This window comes from Sus scrofa, chromosome 8 (assembly GCF_000003025.6).
Source record: "Sus scrofa isolate TJ Tabasco breed Duroc chromosome 8, Sscrofa11.1, whole genome shotgun sequence".
NCBI lineage: Eukaryota > Metazoa > Chordata > Mammalia > Artiodactyla > Suidae > Sus > Sus scrofa.
In genome coordinates, this window is record NC_010450.4 from 3,014,302 (window position 1) to 3,032,539 (window position 18,238).

At 60.7% G+C, this 18,238-nt stretch overlaps 1 protein-coding gene and 1 non-coding gene across 2 annotated transcripts in view; both read left to right on the plus strand.

Moving 5' to 3' along the window:
* Positions 1-18,238, plus strand: part of ABLIM2 (actin binding LIM protein family member 2) — a 106,027-nt gene that overhangs the window by 65,354 nt on the left and 22,435 nt on the right. The window contains 6 exon segments of the mRNA XM_021100956.1: positions 143-263; positions 1,934-2,032; positions 6,458-6,559; positions 7,026-7,079; positions 13,499-13,551; positions 13,993-14,134. Coding sequence (XP_020956615.1) covers positions 143-263; positions 1,934-2,032; positions 6,458-6,559; positions 7,026-7,079; positions 13,499-13,551; positions 13,993-14,134 — 571 coding nt within the window.
* On the plus strand, positions 16,633-16,713 carry MIR95 (microRNA 95). Its single transcript, NR_038493.1, has one exon. It is a non-coding gene; the product is annotated as a microRNA 95 (primary transcript).

An 18,238-nucleotide genomic window follows, 5' to 3' on the forward strand; every position in this document is an offset into this window, starting at 1 on the left:
GGCTCTGCAGATGGGCCGCGGCAGGTGTAAGGGACCTGGTCCTGGGGCCGCGTTGGGTCTGCCTCTTGGGTCAGGAGAGCAGACGCCGGGAGGAGGGCGGTGGTGCGCTTGGCCCGTGCTCAGCAGGCTGTCTCCCTCGCAGGGGGACCGGGATGACCGCTCCTACAAGCAGTGCCGCACCTCCAGCCCCAGCTCCACCGGCTCGGTCAGCCTCGGGCGTTACACCCCGACCTCACGGTCGCCCCAGCACTACAGCCGCCCAGGTACTTGTCCCCGGGGTTCCTTTTATCCCTGTGAAGCTGCGCTTCTGGCTGCTTTTCCTCTGCGAGTCTGTGTCTTACTTTACGCAGCTGGGAAAACGACGGACAGGGTGTGGGGTTGCCGGGGTGGTGGAGAGCTGCTCTCTTGAGTGATGCACAGCAAAGGCCCTCTGGCGTCTGGGCGGGGACAGAGGCAGCTGGTGCCCCTGTTGGTTAGGGGAGCCGTCCCGTGACACACGCAGGGCAGTGCTGAGCACGTGGAATGGGATGTGTCCGTAGCAGGAGGTGTCGGAGGTGAAACTGCACCCAGGGCAGGAGACCGGAAGTCACTGAGCTCCGAGCTCACATGGTTCTGGGGAGGTTTCCTCTGTGAAGGTGAAGTCAGTGGATGAAAACTAGAGTCCGCACACCCACTGGCATCTGCCTGGCCCCAGAGACAGCCGTCCCCGTGGGGAAATTTACCAAATTGACCAGGTGGGGAGAAGCCCGAGGAGAGCCCTCTCTGCCCATCCCACCTCGTTCCCTGCCTGGCGCCCGGCTGTGTACTGCTTTCCTCACCTCTGGAGACTCCGCAGGGGCTCCGCTCACACACTGCTTTTCGAGGGATTTTTCCAAGTGGCTTCCTCCTTGGCCAGCTGCTGCATGGCTCCATTCTCACCTCCATGGACTCAGCTCTGATTTTTGCATCCTTTGTGGAAAAATCAAAACTCATTCATTTGCAAAATTATTTTCATTGACTTGATGCAATGTGCCTGGTACACCTTGCTCAACAGAGGTTTAGAAAGTGGGTGTGTGAGTGAGTGTGTGAGTCAGTGAATGAATGAATGAGTGAGGGCATGAATGAATGAGAGAGTGAATGAGTGAGGGAGGGAGGGAATGAGTGTGTATGAGTTAGTGAATGAATAAGGGAGTGAATGAGTGAGCGAGGGAATGAGTGATTGAGTGAATGAATGAGTGAGAGAGGGAATCAGTGAATCAGTGCGGAATGAATGAGTGAGAGAGGGAATGAGTGAGAGAGTGAATGAGTGAGGGAGGGAGGGGATGAGTGTGTATGAGTAAGTGAATGAATAAGGGAGTGAATGAGTGAGCGAGGGAATGAGAATGAGTGAGGATTGAATGAGCGCATGAGGGAATGAATGAGTGAGAGAGGGAATGAGTGAATCAGTGGGGAATGAGTGAGTGAGGGAGGGACCAGGTGAGCCAGGAGAGTCTGGGAGAAAGGCCACTGGCCTCTCTGAGGGCCCCTCTCCTGACCCCGGACCGCCACATTCAGGTCACCTGGGTTTGTCAGCTGTGCCTGGCCAGGTGGCTTCCCCCCAAGTCAAGACCTGAATCCCTGCTGGGCGAGGCCAGGGTGACTGTCAGGTGACAGACCACTCCCTGGTGCGGCCGGCTGCCCTCCACTGGGTCCTGGCTCCCAAGGAGCCCCCATGTGGGGCAGTGGGCAGGGCTCAGGGGCCAGCAGCCCCCGCCGAGCAGGCCTGGCGCGGCCGCCCTGACCCCAGAGGGCAGGGCTTCCTCACGGCGGACCCAGGGCCCTGGCCCAGAGTGTGCGTGGCGGCTTCCGAGAGGAAGCAAGGCTGTCCCTAGCGGAGCCGGGCCCGGACCGTTTTGGACGCGGTGGCCGGCGAGCGAGCGTGGGCAGACTCTGACTTGCTCTCTGTTGCCCGCAGCTGGTACTGCGAGTGTTGGTACCAGTAGCTGCCTGTCCCTGCCCCAACACCCAAGCCCTCCATCCGTGTTCAGACGTCATTACGTCCCCTACTTCCGAGGTAAGGTGCGCAGGCCCGGCCGCGGCCGCGCCTCGCTGTCCTGTGTCCGTCGCATGGCTTCCCCGAGCCTCGTGTCTCACGCCCGCTCCCTGCTGTGTGTTGTGCGTCCCGCTCTGTCGCTGTATAAGTGTTCCCAGGGGGTAACTCGTCATGTCAGCGGGGGAGCGGCCAGGCAGGGGGAAGACCCTAGGATCCACCCAGCGCCCTCCCTGGCCTCGTTCCCAGGGCCTTCACCTGCATCAACGCCACTCACTTCCCACGGCAGCTCAGCGGGTGTAGGGACGGCTCACCGAGGTGCTGGGGGGCAGAGCTAAGACTTGTCCGTGGCTTCGGCGTATGGTGGCCTAAGGCACGTCCTGCGTGGCTGCAGCTCCTGCCAGGGTGCAGACCCACCCACCGCCCACCTCCCCGCCAGACATACATGTGGGCATCACACCAGGAACAGGGCCAGTTCCTTTCCAGTCTGTACGTTGTGGACTAAATTGTGTCCCCCCGGGTTCAAGCAGGAGTCCCAACCCCCAGCATGCCTGGCTGGAGAGGGGTCTCTAGGACACAGTCAGGGCCCCCTGAGGTCATGAAGCTGGGGCCCTGAGCGGGTGAGGGGCCGGCCTTTTAGGAAAAGGGACAGACACTGCATACGCTTGGTGGAAAGACCCCACGAGGACAGAGCAGCTGTCTCCTGCCGAGGAGGGAGCCCCCACCTGGAACCCAGCCCTGCCAGACCTTGATCCTCGATGGCCAGTCTCCGCAACTGTGGGACACGAACGTCCGTCGCACAAGCCACCCGGCCCGTGGTACCCTGTCACGCAGCCCTCGCTGATCAATACGCCGTGCAGAGGCTCTCAGGACCGGAGGGGAAGCAGCGACGTCTTGCTGATTCCCCGAGAGGCGTGTTAAGGTCCCCGTTCCTTACGGCTGTTTCAGAACCTCTTCCCCAGAGGGGCCTGGGCTCTGGGGAGAAGCAAGCGCAGCCGGCTGCCCTCATTTAGGGGTGGCCCAGCGTCACTCCGTGGAACCTGGACGGTTCTCAGATGTGTCATCGGCCCTTGGCTGCGCGACCCCGTGTGTGTACTGAGGAGAGAGCTCCGATCATCGGGCGCCAACCTCTCTTCTCCGGGGACCTGTCCTCGTGGCTCACGGCCTCTCCTGGACCCACTGACTCTTCTGAAAAGCAGCAAAGCCTGAGCTGGCACATCCTCGCAGCAGCAGGGCTGCACCACATCTGCGTGGCACTGGGGCGTCATGTGGCCGGGGTGTGCCCTCCCCCGGAGGCGGAGAGAAGACTCACCTCCCAGCGGAGCAACTGACTTAGACGAGTCCCGCGGGTCACCTGCTGAGCTGCGTCACCTCCCTTCGCCCAAAGCTCAGAGACCAAGCTTCCTCCCACCTGGCGGGGCCCTGCTTCGGATGGGGCTGCCATACCTGGGCTCCCTGGCAGAGGTGTGGCCCAGAGACCAGGCCAGACAGCGTCCACACAAATGTGAAGAGGTGACTGGACAAATAGATACAGGGGGAGAAGAGCCTAACCTCCAGGCAGAAGAATCCGCAGTAATTCAGGCGGTTCCTCCGCCGGGCAGGAGGGCACCTGCCTCCCCACGTCAGGTGTGGCTGTGCAGGGCTTCCTCCCAGAGGGCACAGGGTTGGGGGGGGCCTGGATGTGGAGGATCCTGGCCCACACGACCACGGCCGGAGGTCAAATCAGTCACCATGGGAGGTCACGTGGCCGGCAGTGTCCCCTGATGTGATGAGACGGACACACCTCCCCTCCCTGCTCTCCCTCCTGATCCCGCAGCCCCGTCCAGTCGTGAGAACACATCTGACGAACCCCAGCCGAAGGCCGGTCTACTTGGTCTACGAAGCGCCTGACCAGCCCTTCTCCAAACTGCCAAGGTCGTGAAGTTCAAGGGGTCCGAGGAGCGTGAGGAGACGTGACGCCCAGGGCCGCCTGGTGTCCTGGACAGGGTCCTGGGACAGAAGGAACGTGAGGGGAAAATGGGTGAAACCCTCAAAAAGTAAAGGGTTTAGACCACACCCCTGTCAGGATGCGCCATCGACACGTAAGGCAGGAACAGCGGGAACGGTGTGGGGTCCGCGGGAAGGCCCCACACTCCCCGGAGCTGCTCCGCGGCACAGCGCGGACTCAGACCAACAGGAGGCGGCCGCTCGGTGGCCGGAGCGTCCCAGGTGCTGACAGGCACCCTCCAGGCATCCTTGCTTCCCTGAGGATGCCGAAGACCCCTCCCCAGCAGAGGCCGGGAGGTTGGAAGTCGCCTCGGTCCTGCCCCTGCTCCAGGAGAAGCCGGGCACCTCGGCGCACAGGATCTCGTACCTTTTCAGAGCTGCCGCTCAGCTGGACTTACTTCTGGCTTTGTCACATCCATGGTGACATCAGTGGCTGGGGTTTTTGCTGCCAAGGCCTGCAGAGGTGCACCTGCAGGGCTGTCGGGGGCAAAGCGCTGCAAGTGGCCCCACGTGGGGTCCGTGTTGGGGTGCATTTGCGCTGACTGAGCGACACAGCGAATGAGCAGGCGGGTGTGTGTCCAGAGCAGGGAATTTTTGGGGGCGGGAAGGTCTGCAGCTGAACCTCGACCCAGGAGGGCCTAGACAAGTGGGGAACACTAGAAAGGGGGTCCAGGCGGGGTCGGGGGAGGAGGGAGGCAAGCACAGGCGTCCTGGGCCAGGTCCATGGTCTTAGAGTTTGGTGACCAGAATAGGGGCCCCCGGATGGCAGGTGTGAGGTGGGCGTGACAGGCCCGTGGGGCCACTGCTTCTGTGTCCCCCAACTGCCCCTGCGTCTCAGGTCCCCTGAGCATCTGATGAAAGCCGCAGTCCTCCTGAGACACACATGCGAACACACACTCAGTCTTGCTCGTGACGTCAGATACTGCACCGTCTGACTGGAGGGGGCAGAGTCCACGATGTGTCAGCGTCTGCAGCCACCTGGCGGGAGCAGAGAGAAACGAGCCTTTTGAGGCTATGCCCAGGCATGCCTGGCACAGTGGTACCACCCTAAGCGAGTGGTCCTCGGCTGTTCTGGGGTCTTAGCAGATGACAAAGCCCCCACTTCCACCATGTTCTGCTGCCCTTGGGGATGGAGGGGGCACAGCCACTGTCTTCCTGCCGTGCCTGGGGGTGTGGTCCTCCAGTGTCGCAGAGTCTGCACGGGCCTGAGGCTCCAGAAGGCTCTTTGCTGCACTGGAGGGCAGCAGCAAAGGCAGGGGCTCCCTCCAGGAGGCAGGCGACAGTCATCTGCCTGAAATGCCACCGGTGCTGACAGGTGAAAGGGTGCCACCCCCAAGAAGACCCTCGGAGCCGTGGTCAGCACCTCCTTTGCGGCCTTAGCCCGGTTCAGGCCGCTGGCTTTGGTCTGCTGGACCTGAGCCCTCCCCGCTCTGCCCTGCGGCCACCCCTGGGCCCCCAGCGCACCCCCCCCCCAGCAAGAGGGCGCCCCAATCCGTCTCCTGCGCCGTCCCCGTGAGCCCGCCTCCAGGTCGGCCCAGTGCTCTGTCATCACCAGGACCTCGGGGCCCCGCGGCTTCCAACAGGGTATTTTCAAGTCGGAAGTGTCCCTTTGCCTCTGCCAAGCTGTCCCCATAAGGTGATGAGGGATTCCTGAGGCTGAAGGGCAGGAAATGAGGTGGACTTTGAGGAGTGGCCCTTGAAATGCGTGTCTCGCTGAAATGAGCTGTGCGCCCACCACGCAGTGTTCCTCGCCCGTCGCATCCGTGATCCCTTAAATAGGTGTCGGGGGGGGACGGTCACCGGGCCACCACAGCCGTCTGAATCTGTGACTTGATAATCCAACCTTGTTCGCAAACTGAAGTGACAAATCCAGATGGGGTGAAAGTCCAAGCCAGGATCAGAGGACTTTCCCATTTGATTTGGCAGAAAAATAGCTTTATTGGGAAGCATGGCAGCAGCTGTCTCTTAGTCTCCTGTAACTGATACACTTTCACTCAGGGGCTTTGAAGGACTTTTAAGGATGGATGTTGGTGAATTCTAGCTCTTTATTCCTATCCTGAAAGACTCATTTGCAAGTTCTCCAAGAAAGCGGCATCTTTTTCTACAAGGATACTTAGGGAGGGGGAGGGCTTAGTTGTGGTGAATTGGCGATTCACCAAATGGCAGCTGTGGCCGAGCAGCCGCCTGGCTGTGCCCCCCCCCAAGGAGAGGAGATCTGCCTTCCTGAGACCTGGGGACCAGCAAGGCTCTGCCCTGGGCACCCCTGTTCCTCGAGGTTGGATTAGCAAGTCATGGGGCCCCATCTGGAGGCGCCGGTGGGGCCCAGACTCCCTCCCCTGGGCAGGGAGTCTGTGCGGCCCCCCAGGCCAGAGAAGGGGGCTCGCAAGCTTTCAGGCTTGAAATGCTCTCCTCTGCTTCTCCCTCCCCGCCCTCTGCCTGCTGCCCTTGCTCGTCGGTCTGGAGGCAGTGAAAGCGGCCGGAGCACCCCAAGCCTCTCGGTGCCCCCAGACAGCAAGCCTCCCCCCTCCACCTACCAGCAGGCTCCTCGCCACTTCCACGTCCCAGGTAGGCACCCGGCCGCTTGCCAGGCAGACTGGCAGTCGGGGGGGCTGCCCTGCCTGCCTCGGCGGGGGTTGCATGAGCCTCTCCCCTCCCCCACCCCAAATTCTGAGATTCTTTAAAACTCAGCTGAGGGGTGTGCCCATCCCCAAATTGGCCAAAGCCCCACAAACCCCAGGGAGACGATGCTGCCCTCCTGGGACCAGGCTGGAGGAAGCGCTGAGCGGGCCACTGTGTCCCCGGCTGCCCGCTCCCTCTGCCCCCCTTGCCACGGTGGGTGGCATCTGGGCTGAGTGGGGCTGATCCGCGGTGTGGGCCTGGTCGCCCGTCGCTGGCAGGGTGCCCGATCCTTCCTGGTGATTCTAAAGCTGGGTGGCAGTTTGCCGCTGACAAGAAAAGCAGTGGAATGAAAGCTACCGCCCTCTGCTTGCTCACTCTGCTGTTCTCCCCCTTTTTTTTCTTTCTTTCCCAGACACTGGCGTAAAAGACAACATCTATCGGAAGCCCCCCATCTACAAGCAGCACGGTACAGTCGGGCTTCCTCTGCATGCCTGTCCCTTCCGCTGCGTGCTCCTGTCGTCCCCGATTCACGCGTGGGAGGGGCCGCGGTCTAATGATTAGGTGCAAGTTCATGGTCTGAATCTTAGGTGCACATTGGCCGGCAGGCTCCCGAGAGGCCCCTCGCTAGTGATCGCGGAGGGCATGCCTGCGCCAAGACGCCTCTGTGTAGACCCCGGCGCTGAGGTGCAAGGGCCGGGCTGGGGGTGGGGATTTGTGACCGAGAGCTGGTCTCGGTGCTTGGCTTCGGTGATGCTGCTCTGAGGGAAGCAGCCAGGCTGACTTCAGCCTGGACGGTGAGGGATGGAGGCGCTTGGACCCTAGCCTGACCCAGCCTGGTCTTTGGCAAAGAGAACAAACCAGCATCCATCACTGAGTCTTCTGCGAGAATTTAAGTCCTGGGTCTTGAGAACTTCTGATGATCGAGAGAATGGCCCAGCCTTTGGTTGAAAAGTTTTCTTGCCCCGGCAAACAGGGCCGAGGTGTTGGTGGCGAGGGCGCCTCTCAGCCCCTGAGAGTGTCCCTCTCACGGGTGACCTGAGCCTGCAGGGACAGGTGGGCAGGGGCAGGTGTCCGAGCTAAGGCCTTCCCCGGTTGTCAGGGAACTTCTGGTGGTTTGGGGCATGCTGCTTCACCACCCTGTGCCTCTGTTTCCTCGTCTGCAAAATAGGACGCCCCTCCGCCCTGCCCTGCTCACAGGCTGGCTGCGACGACCGGGTGGGCTGATGAACGCGGGCACAGCTTCCACACTGTAAAGTGCTATGCACATGATGGCAGTTGTTATTAAGTCGCTTGAGCGCTAGGAAGAAGCACTCCCACCCTTTAAGGTTCTTGTCCGGAGCCCCCCCCAACTCCCGAGACAGCCACGTCCCCTGCTGGCCACGCTGTCAGGTGGACGCCGTTGGAGGGGATCTCATCAAAGTGTGTGCTCTGTCACTGACAAATCGAGGTCTAGCTGTGCCAACAACAGGGCTTCTTTGTTTTTTTAAAGCGTTCCCCTTGATGGCGACAGGCCCCGTGCTTTGTGCATTTCTTCTTCTTGCCGAGAAAGAAAAAGATGCACAGAAAGTCCTGGGAGCCCAGGCCTCTAAGCTCTGCCTCTGGATGGGAGGAGCCAAGAGCCCCAATCTCCCCAGGGACCTGGGGAGGGGTGGTCCTCAGACTCCAGGCCCTCGGAGGTCGTCAGGTCCCGCTGCCGGGGTTCCGGGTGGGGAAACTGAGGCCCAGTGAGGGAAGGAACGGGTGCTCGGTGGCGTCTTTCCATCACAGCACCCGGGCTCCAGCTGGAGGCTGTGCGTTCTGTCCCCGTCCACGGGAGGGACTGACCAACCTGGCTTTGTATTAGCCTCTAGCACGTCACTTCCACGCACAGGGCAGGGGGCCAGCCCCCGGGGGAGAGATAGGCAGTAAATCAGATTATGAAATTGCTCACGAGGTGTTCCGTCATGGCGCAGCAGAAACAAATCTGACTGGTACCCATGATGTTGCAGGTTCGATCCCTGGCGTTGCTCTGTGGGTTAAGGATCCGACGTTGCTGTGAGCTGTGGTGTAGGTCACAGACGGGGTTCAGATCCCATGGGGCTGTGGCTGTGGCATAGGCCGGCAGCTGTAGCTCCAATTGGGCCCCTAGCCTGCAAACCTCCATATGCCAGGGGTGCAGGCCCGAAAAGACAAAAAAAAGAAAGAAAGAAATTGCTCCTGAGCATCTGACGGAGCCTGCTCTAAGACAAAGAGCTTTTGACAGTAAGTCCTGTAACAAAATCAGGCAGCAGAGGGTCAGTTTACTCTGACCAGTGGTCATCTTTGTGTGTGTGTTTTTTTAAATCTGGAGGTAGGAGTTCCCTGGCGGCCTGGTGGTTAAGGGTCTAGCATCGTCGCTGTTGTGGCTCAGGTCACTGCTGTGGCTTAGGTTCCATCCCTGGTGTGGAAACTTCCTCATGCTGCAGGCTCGGCCAAAAAAAATAATAAATCTGGATATAAACACCTCTTAGATTCAAAGACAAGTGAAGTCCTGTTTGGCTGAAGCCCAAGCAATGACCAAAACCCTTTTATCGTCCTCGAATGTGGGCTTATTGATGATTTTAGGAAGTAAACTCTATGGAGTGCCTGCTCTCTGCCAAGCGTGCGGCCACCCAGCGAGGACAGACAGGAACAGACCTGAGCCTACCAGAACTCAAAGAGGCCGTGAGGGGAGCAGGCCCCCAGAGGTGCCGCGTGGGCCTGTCACCCAGCCTCCCTAGACCACCCTCAGGGCGTAAGGGATGTGTTGGGATGGGTGTGGTTTCCAGTGCCTTTGAGATGCTCTGATTTTACAAGCTTGTCCTCATCTAGCTGGACCATATCCTAGCAGAAGTGTGTTTTGAGTGCAGGCATCCATGTGAGCATGTGTGCGTGTGCGTGTGCGTGTGCGTGTGCGTGTTTAAAGCCCATGGGCAGCCCCTGCCCACCCCCCGTCTCGGCAAACTGACCATCCAGGAGGGAGAGAGGAGCGCACCATCATTTTAATCGCCAGACGCTCCAAACTCTGGGTGGTAAGTTGAGGTACCGGACTGTTTAATTAGTTTAAGACGACAGAGTCAGTGAGTTTTTTCAATGTAAGCTTTTTCATTAATGTGTTTACTTTTCAACTTTTAATTTCCAGCTCATCAAAAACAAATCGTTTTAATTTACACTGTTTTCTGGCCCGTTCCTGTTTTGGGAGATGAGCCTCCAGCATGAGGGTGCCCAGGCCTGCGGATGGGGGGGCCCCGGGGTTGGGGACCAGGCGATTAGCACTCATGCAGCTACCACTGGATCCACCACGTGGGCTGCTGCTGCTTCTTGATGCGGATGCAGCCCCGAGCCTGGGATTATTATAGACGAGGGAATCAAGGCCAGGGCTGCCAAGTGACCAGTCCCTGGCCAAGGCAGACCCAGGTCCGCCTGACCCCTGAACCTTGACCCCTGAACCCACTGCTCTCATTTTGCATCATTTAGGGATTTTCTTGGGCTACCTTAGTTCCAGCCCTCCTTGGTTACAACTTTTTTTTTGTCTTTTTGTCTTTTTAGGGCTGCACCCATGGCACATGGAGGTTTCCAGGCTAGGGGTCGAATTGGAGCAGTTGCTGCTGGCCACAGCCACAGCCATGCAGGATCCGAGCCACGTCTGCGACCTACACCACAGCTCACGGAAACGCCTGATCCTTAACCCACTGAGCGAGGCCAGGGATCGAACCCGCAACCTCATGGATGCTAGTTGGGCTCATTACCTCTGAGCCACAACGGGAACTCCCTATCTGGTTACAATTAAATGGCTTTAAAAAAAAAAAGAAGAAGAAGAAAGGCAGCAGAAGTCACTGAATAGAAAATAAGAAGAAAGGGGAAAGTGAGGGAAGGAGACTCACTTCCCGCTATGTTGGGAGCAGACAGGGCAGGACCAGCGGAGGACATGGGACTGGCTGGGGGGGCGGGTGCTGCTGCCCCCCGTGCCCCCAGCTAAACACCCAGCTGCAGTGGGGACATTTCAGTGTCTTTTGAAGGGTCCAGAGTCACTCGCAAGGTTGAACCCGGGACTCTGCCAGGCAGCGGGATGCCGGCCACAGCCACTCCCTGCTGGCCTGTGGCCCTCGCAGGCCAGTCCCCGCTCTGGGGAGCAGGGTTCGGGCTTCCCAGGGCTCTACGGGTGGCCATGTGACACTCGGCCCAGAGCAGGGACTTTCCTCCCAGTGGAGTGAAGCTGGCCCAGCTTTTAGACAGTGGACAGGGAATTCCAGAGAAAAAAGAGAAGCCCTCCCCCAATCTTCCCAGGAAGGTGACTGCCCAGCTGCAGGGACCTTTCAGCACGTGCGCGCCCTCAGGTGGCAGTGTGCGTGGAGGCAGTGGCCCGGGAGGCCAGGGCGGCGTCTCGTCACCTCCCAGACCTGCGGCTGCCTTTGCAGACCCCGGGGGCTCACCCACCTCCTGACGCCCAGAGCCCCCCAGCCCGGAGAGGACAGGACAGGTGACCTGCGTGACCTGGCGCGTTGGCTCTGGTACCTGGTCTAAAACAGGAATTAATCACATCTTCCTTGTCTCTGGCATTCCTTTGTCATGGGGTGGAGTCTCACCCCAGCTTTGGGACGGACGGAAGGGGAAGCAGCCTGGCTGCATCTCCGGAAGCAATCTAGAGCCCTCCGCTCTCACAGGCAAGCTCCCCGCAGAGGTCCCCAGGACGCAGGGCAGGACATGGGCCTCTGCCCAAAGGCGCCTCGTGGCACATGCCCTCCAGGGCTCAGGAGGAGCTGCCTTGTGTTAAAGGAGAGAGAGAGAGAGAGCGCCCCATTTCTCTGGCTGTCCCGATCTGTCTTTTCCTGACACCCCTCAACGGCACGTCACACAGTAGCTGCAAGGTTCGCCTCTTGTTGGTTCCTAGTATTTCAAACTCCATCACGGTACAGCGGCCACATGTCGTCTCAGGCCACCCTCACATTATGGAGGCGTGGCCATCCTTTGCCCATGTTACAGATCAGGAAACTGAGGCTCAGAGCTTTAAGGAAGCGGCCCGCGGACGACGCAGAGTGCCTGGTGCCTCTCTTTCCGAGCCGTGCTCTTAGTCCTCGAAAGAATCCCTTGTGTTTTGCCAGCTGGCAGATGGGCCCCTTGGTTTGGGTCTAGTGAATCCTTCCATGCCTGGTAGAGCTGGTGGCATCTGCAGAGAAAACTTGCTGGATCTTGGTGGACTAGCCCTCTGGTGGGAGGTGGGCCATTTCTTGAACCCCAAGGTAACTCTCCAGCCAGAGCTCGTCTGGCCCAATCCCAGCCCTGCACCCCGCCGTGGCTGGGTGAGGTCCTCGGACCTGGGGTGGCCTCTGGTCCCCACTCTGAACCCCTGGATTTCATATCCCACAGCTCTCTGGCGGAGCCACTTAGTCACCGTGGCCGTCGCAGATGACCGCAAGTGTGACGGTCCAGCCGGGGGCCTCTGAGGGCTCCTCGGGGAGGCACCCCCTCACCCCCCAGCCCTGGAGGCCTTCTCTGTGTTAGACGATGGCAGTGCTCTTAAAGCTCCAAGGAGCCACTGGCCCGATTGTCCCTGGGGCTGCCGCGCGGCTGCCGAGTCCCGGCTGACGTACGGCCAGACTTTCAGGGCTCCGCTGCCCAGTGATGGCCGTTGTCTGGGCAACGGGAGAGCCCAGGCTGACGGGCATGCGCCGAGCTCCCGCCCTCCTCCTCTCCATCACTGGGCCCCTCACGCCGGCTCGTCGCCAGTTTGCCTCTGTGAGCGGAGAGAACGGGGTTTTTACCTTCATGTTGAAAACCGCTGTCTCTCCTGGGAGAAGGAGGAGCAGGCAGCCGTCGGGAGTGACGCAGCGTCGGTGTATCCAGAACGGTCTTCACCTGTGGCCTTATCTTGTCAAGGTCCCGTAGCCCAATCCCCAGTTTCCAAGCTCTCGGGCCTGATATCAGTCTTGTCCTTGGTGGTGCACGAGGCTGGGTGCTCCAACAGGCTAGAAGGTCCAAGCCCCCCGCAGGCTGCAGGTAAGGAGCCCACCCTTGGCGTGTCCTTACGCCAGCCTTGGTCTCCGTGGCAGGTGGCGAAGGACACGGGGGGCTTGCTTTCGTTGTCCCGTGCATGGGGTCAGGGCTTTATCTCGGGAAGCGCAGGCCGGGTCCTTGCGTGCTGACTCGGATGCTGAGACCGGTCGGCCTGATTTCCTTGATGGGGTTCGGTTGGAGGTGATGTCGGACCAGCTGGGCGACAGCCCCCCAAAAGTGGCTGGATGGGGACCACAGACGCCTCCTCGCTCCGTTCCTCAGTCCAGACGGTCTGCTGAACAGTGGGCGTCCGCCGGCTCTGTTCCAGCCAGCGCACCTGCTAGCGTGTTGCACCCTCTTCGCGGCTCTTCCCGGAGCCCTTCCGGGCACCGCTCACTCCCTGTTGTGTGTGTTGCGGGGAGTGGGGTGGGGCCGGCAGAGGGAGCCCTTGGGAGTCCGCCGGCCCGGGTTCAGCCGTCAGCCTCTGCCGCCCACCCGGCCGGGGTCTTGAGAAAGGCAGGTTGCCTCTCGGAGCCTCCGGGCCCTGATCCATAAAATGGGTTGTGGGACGAGCAGTAGTGTCCACCAAGCGCCCAGCTGAGTCTGAGCCAGCAGGGCCGGCCAGCTGTGCCCTCCCGTTGCGTTGCACTTGGAGTGGCCTCGTCCAGGACCCCGACGCCATCGCCCCGGGAAGGGGCGGGGCTGCGCCCGGGTGTTACCGAGGCTTCACCTCACCCCCTGCCCTTGACCCAGCCCGGCCTGACCCAGGACCCCCGCCCCCACCCCCGGCCCTTGTCTCGGATTGTCTTCCATTTTTGAGCATGACTGGGAGGTGGGGCGCGGAAACCCAGACGCGGCGGCTGATGATGTGAGCGATGGCCTTTTCTCTTGCAGCCGCGAGGCGACTGGACGGGGAGGATGCGAGCCTGGAGCTGGACAACAGGAAGGTAATGCCGGAACAAGGCTGGTTGGGTGGGGGCTTCTCTGTCCTGCAGCTGCGGGGTCCGGCGAGGCCACTTGGACCAGGGCCCAAATGTGGGGGCGGGCTCCCACCTGCCTCCTTAGTCCTAGGACCTACACGTGTACTGCCAAGTCCTCCATCTATGCCTGGGACTTGGTCGGGGTACAGCTGAGGGGCTGTCTGCAAAGAAAGGAAAATTGAGGCGCATACTGTAGGATTTGGCCTCCAGGCTGACCTTGCTCACCTTGGCTCAAGAGCCCAGGCCTGTCATTAAGGAAAGAGCCCAGGGCTGGCTCCCCCGGCTCTCCCTGGGTGGAGCCACGTGGGCCCCTGGCCGCCCCCAGCCTCAGTCTCTGCATCTGTAAAATGGAGCCATGTCACTGCAGGTGACCTTGATGTCCCCATGATTTTTTTTTTTTTTTCCCAGCAGAAGACTAGCTGGCTGATTTCCAAGGGGGACGCAGACACGAGGACTAACTCTCCAGACCTGGACAGCCAGGCGTTGTCCCACAGCAGCGGGACCGACAGAGGCCCCCTCCAAACGATGCATGCGGACGACCTGTACTCACGTGAGTGCTTCTTCTGCTTTACAGCGGGAGCTGCAAGTGTGCGTGAAGGGCCGTGCAGACACGGGGACCCACAGTCCCAAGCCGAGCCCCGCAGGCTATGCTTGTTCATTCAAAACCCTGGGAGCTGACTGGCCGTCCAGGGCGCGCAGGTGGAAAACATCCCTGGAGCCGCCTGCCGGTTCCCCCGCTGACGGCCCTCACCAGTGCACTGCCCGCGGGCCACGCCCCCGTGTCCCCAGAACTCTCCGGAGCTGGCAAGAGGGCGGAAGGCCAAATTGGCTCTTTTGGGCAAAGGGCTTCCGGGCCGCCAGGCTGGATGCTGAGGGCCCGTTTCCCTGCAGCACAGACGGGAGCATGGTCCAGGCGGGCGAGTCCAGACTCGGAGCCGGTACAGGCCTTGTCCTCATTCTTGGCAGGGACGAGAGACCCGGGACTTGGGACTTGGGACTTCATACCTCAGGGCGTGCAGGAGACAAAGCTGACACCTGCCTGACTGGGGGGGGGGGGTGCCATGGGGCTGAAGCAGGTATCTTCAGATGTCGAGTGAAAGCCTGATCATGTTTCACGTCCAGACTAAATCCGAGATGAAAATAACGGCAAGCAGCACTCTGATGCCCAGAAATAGTCTTTGGGTCTCAGCTTGAGACAAACTTGAGGCTTAGCGCAGAAGCAAGGCCAGGAGGGGGGGATGTGGGCGAGAGCATGCAGAGCAGAGACACAGGCTTTGCCACGAGCAGACCCGAGTTCAAATCCCGACTCGCCACTGGCTGTGGGCGGGTTACACTTGTTGCCAGGCCTCATTCCGCCCGTGGGCCTGGCGGGGCCGCAGGCGCCCCGTGTGCAGCCAGCGCTCTCCCTGGCCCATCGTAGACGCTCAGCAGATGGGCCTTTTTCCCGCCGTCACCTTCATCCTCATCTCTACCTGCAAACTGCTCACAAACACAGCGCGTGCGTTCTGATGCGGCAAAGAGGGAGGAAGCGTGGCGACGGCTGCTTCCTGAAGAAGAGCCCACAGACAAAGGCTGTGTTGTCTTGTGCCATCGTTGTCAGCGATGTCTGCACCCCGTGCCTCGCCCGCCAGGACTGCCGCCCTGGAAACGGGGTTGCAGAGCCAGAGCCCAGGGCTGACGTCACCACCAGCAAGTCCCCCAGAGGGACTTGTCCAGTCGGCATGTGCTCCTCCTGGGGCAGGTCCGGCGGGGCTGAGGCAGGAGGCCCATCCCAACAGCAGCTGGGTGAGGGGTGAGGGCTGCAGGGCCGGTCACCAGAGGACCGATGGGCAGACTCCAACCAGACAGCGCTAGCCCCACTCTGCCCTCGCGGGGCAGGATTGGCATGTGGTCCGGCCACTGGCCTTGACCTTGGGCCTGTCTGCTCATTTCTCCTAATGGCAGATATCTTAGGATGGTGAGAGCTCCTGCTGTGCCACCCCCCCAGCAGCCCCCCACGCGTGGAAGGCACCAAGGCATCAGCCCTGGGGTCCGAGAGCGCTCAGGGAAGGACCGTCTGGGGGTCCCGGGGGTCTTTTCCTGCTTCGGTCCCTCCCTTCCTGGGTGGCGGGCAGGCCCGTGTCTGCAAGGCTGGTGGCCACCAGCTCCCCAGACTCTCCTCCCTGGGCGCTGCCCACTTAACTCCGCAGCCTGCCTGTGGCTTGGAGCTCAGGCGGGGGGCACCATGTGGGGAGAAGCCCGGGCAGGGGATGGGCTGCCCCGTGGGGCCTGCCTGTGCTGCACTGACCTGCCATGTGACCCGTGCATGTTGCCCCCACCTCGTGCATTGCCCCCCACTTGCACACGCCCAGGCAGACCCAGCGGGGGCCTGGAGAAATGGGCATCTGTTTCGGCCAATCACACACCTGCAGGGTCTGTTTGTCAGGTCCACTCCTTGCTGTTGTGTCCCCATCACGAGCTACAGGTGCAACCACAGCTGGGAACAGGCCTCCTTCCATCCGGGCGCACCTGCCTGCAGGGCTTATCGTGCCCGTGCTGGACTTTGTGCTCGGCCTGGGGCCACCGTTCCCCAGGACAGGCCACCTGGGTGTGTGTCCTCCGGGGACGCAGGCTCACAGTGACTGTGGCGACGTTCTCTTGTCCCTTCACTCTCTCTGGACGTTCTGGTGTCAGTTCCTCTGAATAGGAGCCCGCTGTGTCTAACCGCTGCAGCAGTGCCTTTCCTTCTGTCCTGGGGACCTCACCTCGCTTCCCAATGTGCATGGGAATGGCAGCGAGGACCCAGGCTGCTGGCCGTACCTCCATCAGTGTGCCTTGCTCTCTGCCAGCCTCCTGAGAAATGTGGGCGGGGCGGGCGGCAGGGAGGGGGATCCCCCCTCTTCTCCCAGACGCCTTCTCACCTTAGCCCCCAGTGGGGAGTCCATGGACACCAGTTTCCTTTGCAAACAGGCATGATTGCACTGCGCGTTTGCACATGGCAAGGAATGCCCGCCTACAGCCCCTGGGCATCCATCTGCAGCGCCCCAGGAAGGCAGGACTGTGATGCTTAACACAGTGGGCGCTCAATAAATGTTTGTTGAATTGAGATGCGTTAAATTCAACGGGTATTTATTGAGCACCCACTCTGTGCCAGACGCTGAGTGGGGCGCCGAGGGGGAGACGGAGAAGACACGTGCAGCCCAGCCCCTGCCCCGGAGCAGCGTGCAGGGGGCTGGGACAGGCAGACGCAATGCCAGGAGCTAGGGATGTGCACCCCGCTGCCGTCACCCACCTGGGGCCCCGCATGGGTCTGCAGGGGCCACACACAACCTCATCCCACTCATGACACCCTGAGCTCGTCTCACTCGAGGCTGAATTCATCATTCAGTCATTCATCCATCCCTTCACCAGACATTAACTGAGCACCTACTATGTGCTGGACACGGTGCTGGGCAGCAGAGAGAAGGTGGCGAGTGGGGCCCAGTGTGGCGTCCCTCGGCTCATGGCAGCACTGCCAGCTCCTCCAAGGAGGGCTCACTGAAACACGTGTGTTGGAATCCACTGCTCTTATGTCCCCTACGCTGCGCCAAAGGCATCTCCTGGGCTTCGCGTGTGCTCGGTTGTATTATTGATGAGCCTGGTTTCTGCACATGTAGGGGATGACGCTGGTTTTCTGTTACGAGAAGAAGGTCCTGAGCCTTTTAGGGTGGGATTCACTGCCCCACGAGGGGATGCCGGCCACCCCACCCCCGCCCTGGCCCGGACCTGGCGGACGGGCCCACCTCCCTGACCCTTCAGGTCCTGCCCTCCCCTTTGAGGCTCCCCACCGCCCTCTGCAGGTGCTCAGAGATGTGCTGCTATAAGAAACACTCCAGGCCGGCCGGAGACCCTTCCCTGAGGACTCAGTGACCCCAAGGCAGGACCCGCCACTTCCCAGGGGAATGAGGCCTTTCCGCAGACATCAGCACACAAGCAGCAGGAAGGCGTAGAGGTCGGGGTTAGACAAGCTCTGCACTAGGAACCAAGGCAGCACAGATGGCCAGGCCAGTGTGGGCCACCCCCCACCCTGCCTGTGGATTCGCCTTTTGTGTCACCTTCTATGTGTCCGTCCCCATGGAGCTCTGTCCCCATCTTCCCCTGGTGCCCGTCCGTGGGAAGGTGGGGAGACGGCACCTCTGTTCCATTCTCCTTTCCCTGCCAGCAGCAGAAAGTGGGTTTGAGGCGTGGGCAGAAGTGGCTCTTGGAGTTCCCACTGTGGCTTAGCAGGTTAAGTATCCATGAGGACATGGGTTCAATCCCTGGCCTCGACCAGTGGGTTAAGGATCCGGCGTTGCTGTGAGCTGTGGTGTAGGTCGCAGATGTGGCTCAGATCCCGCGTCACTGTGGCTGTGGTGTAGGCTGGCAGCTGCAGCCCTGATTTGTCCCCTAGCCTGGGAACCTCCATATGCCACAGGTGTGTCCCTAAAAAAAAAAAAAAAAAAAAAATAGTGGCTCTCTCGTTGTGTCCTGTTGGTCCTCCAGGGTTTCCAGGTGAGGCAAAACCCTTCTCCATTTCTTAGTCCAGGGCTGAGAGAGAGGCTTGATGTGGTGTCTGCCAATTCCAGGAGAATTTGGGGAGTGGGCTCGGTTGGGTGTCGTGACCTGAGGACCCTGGGCTAGAAGCCACGAGCATCAC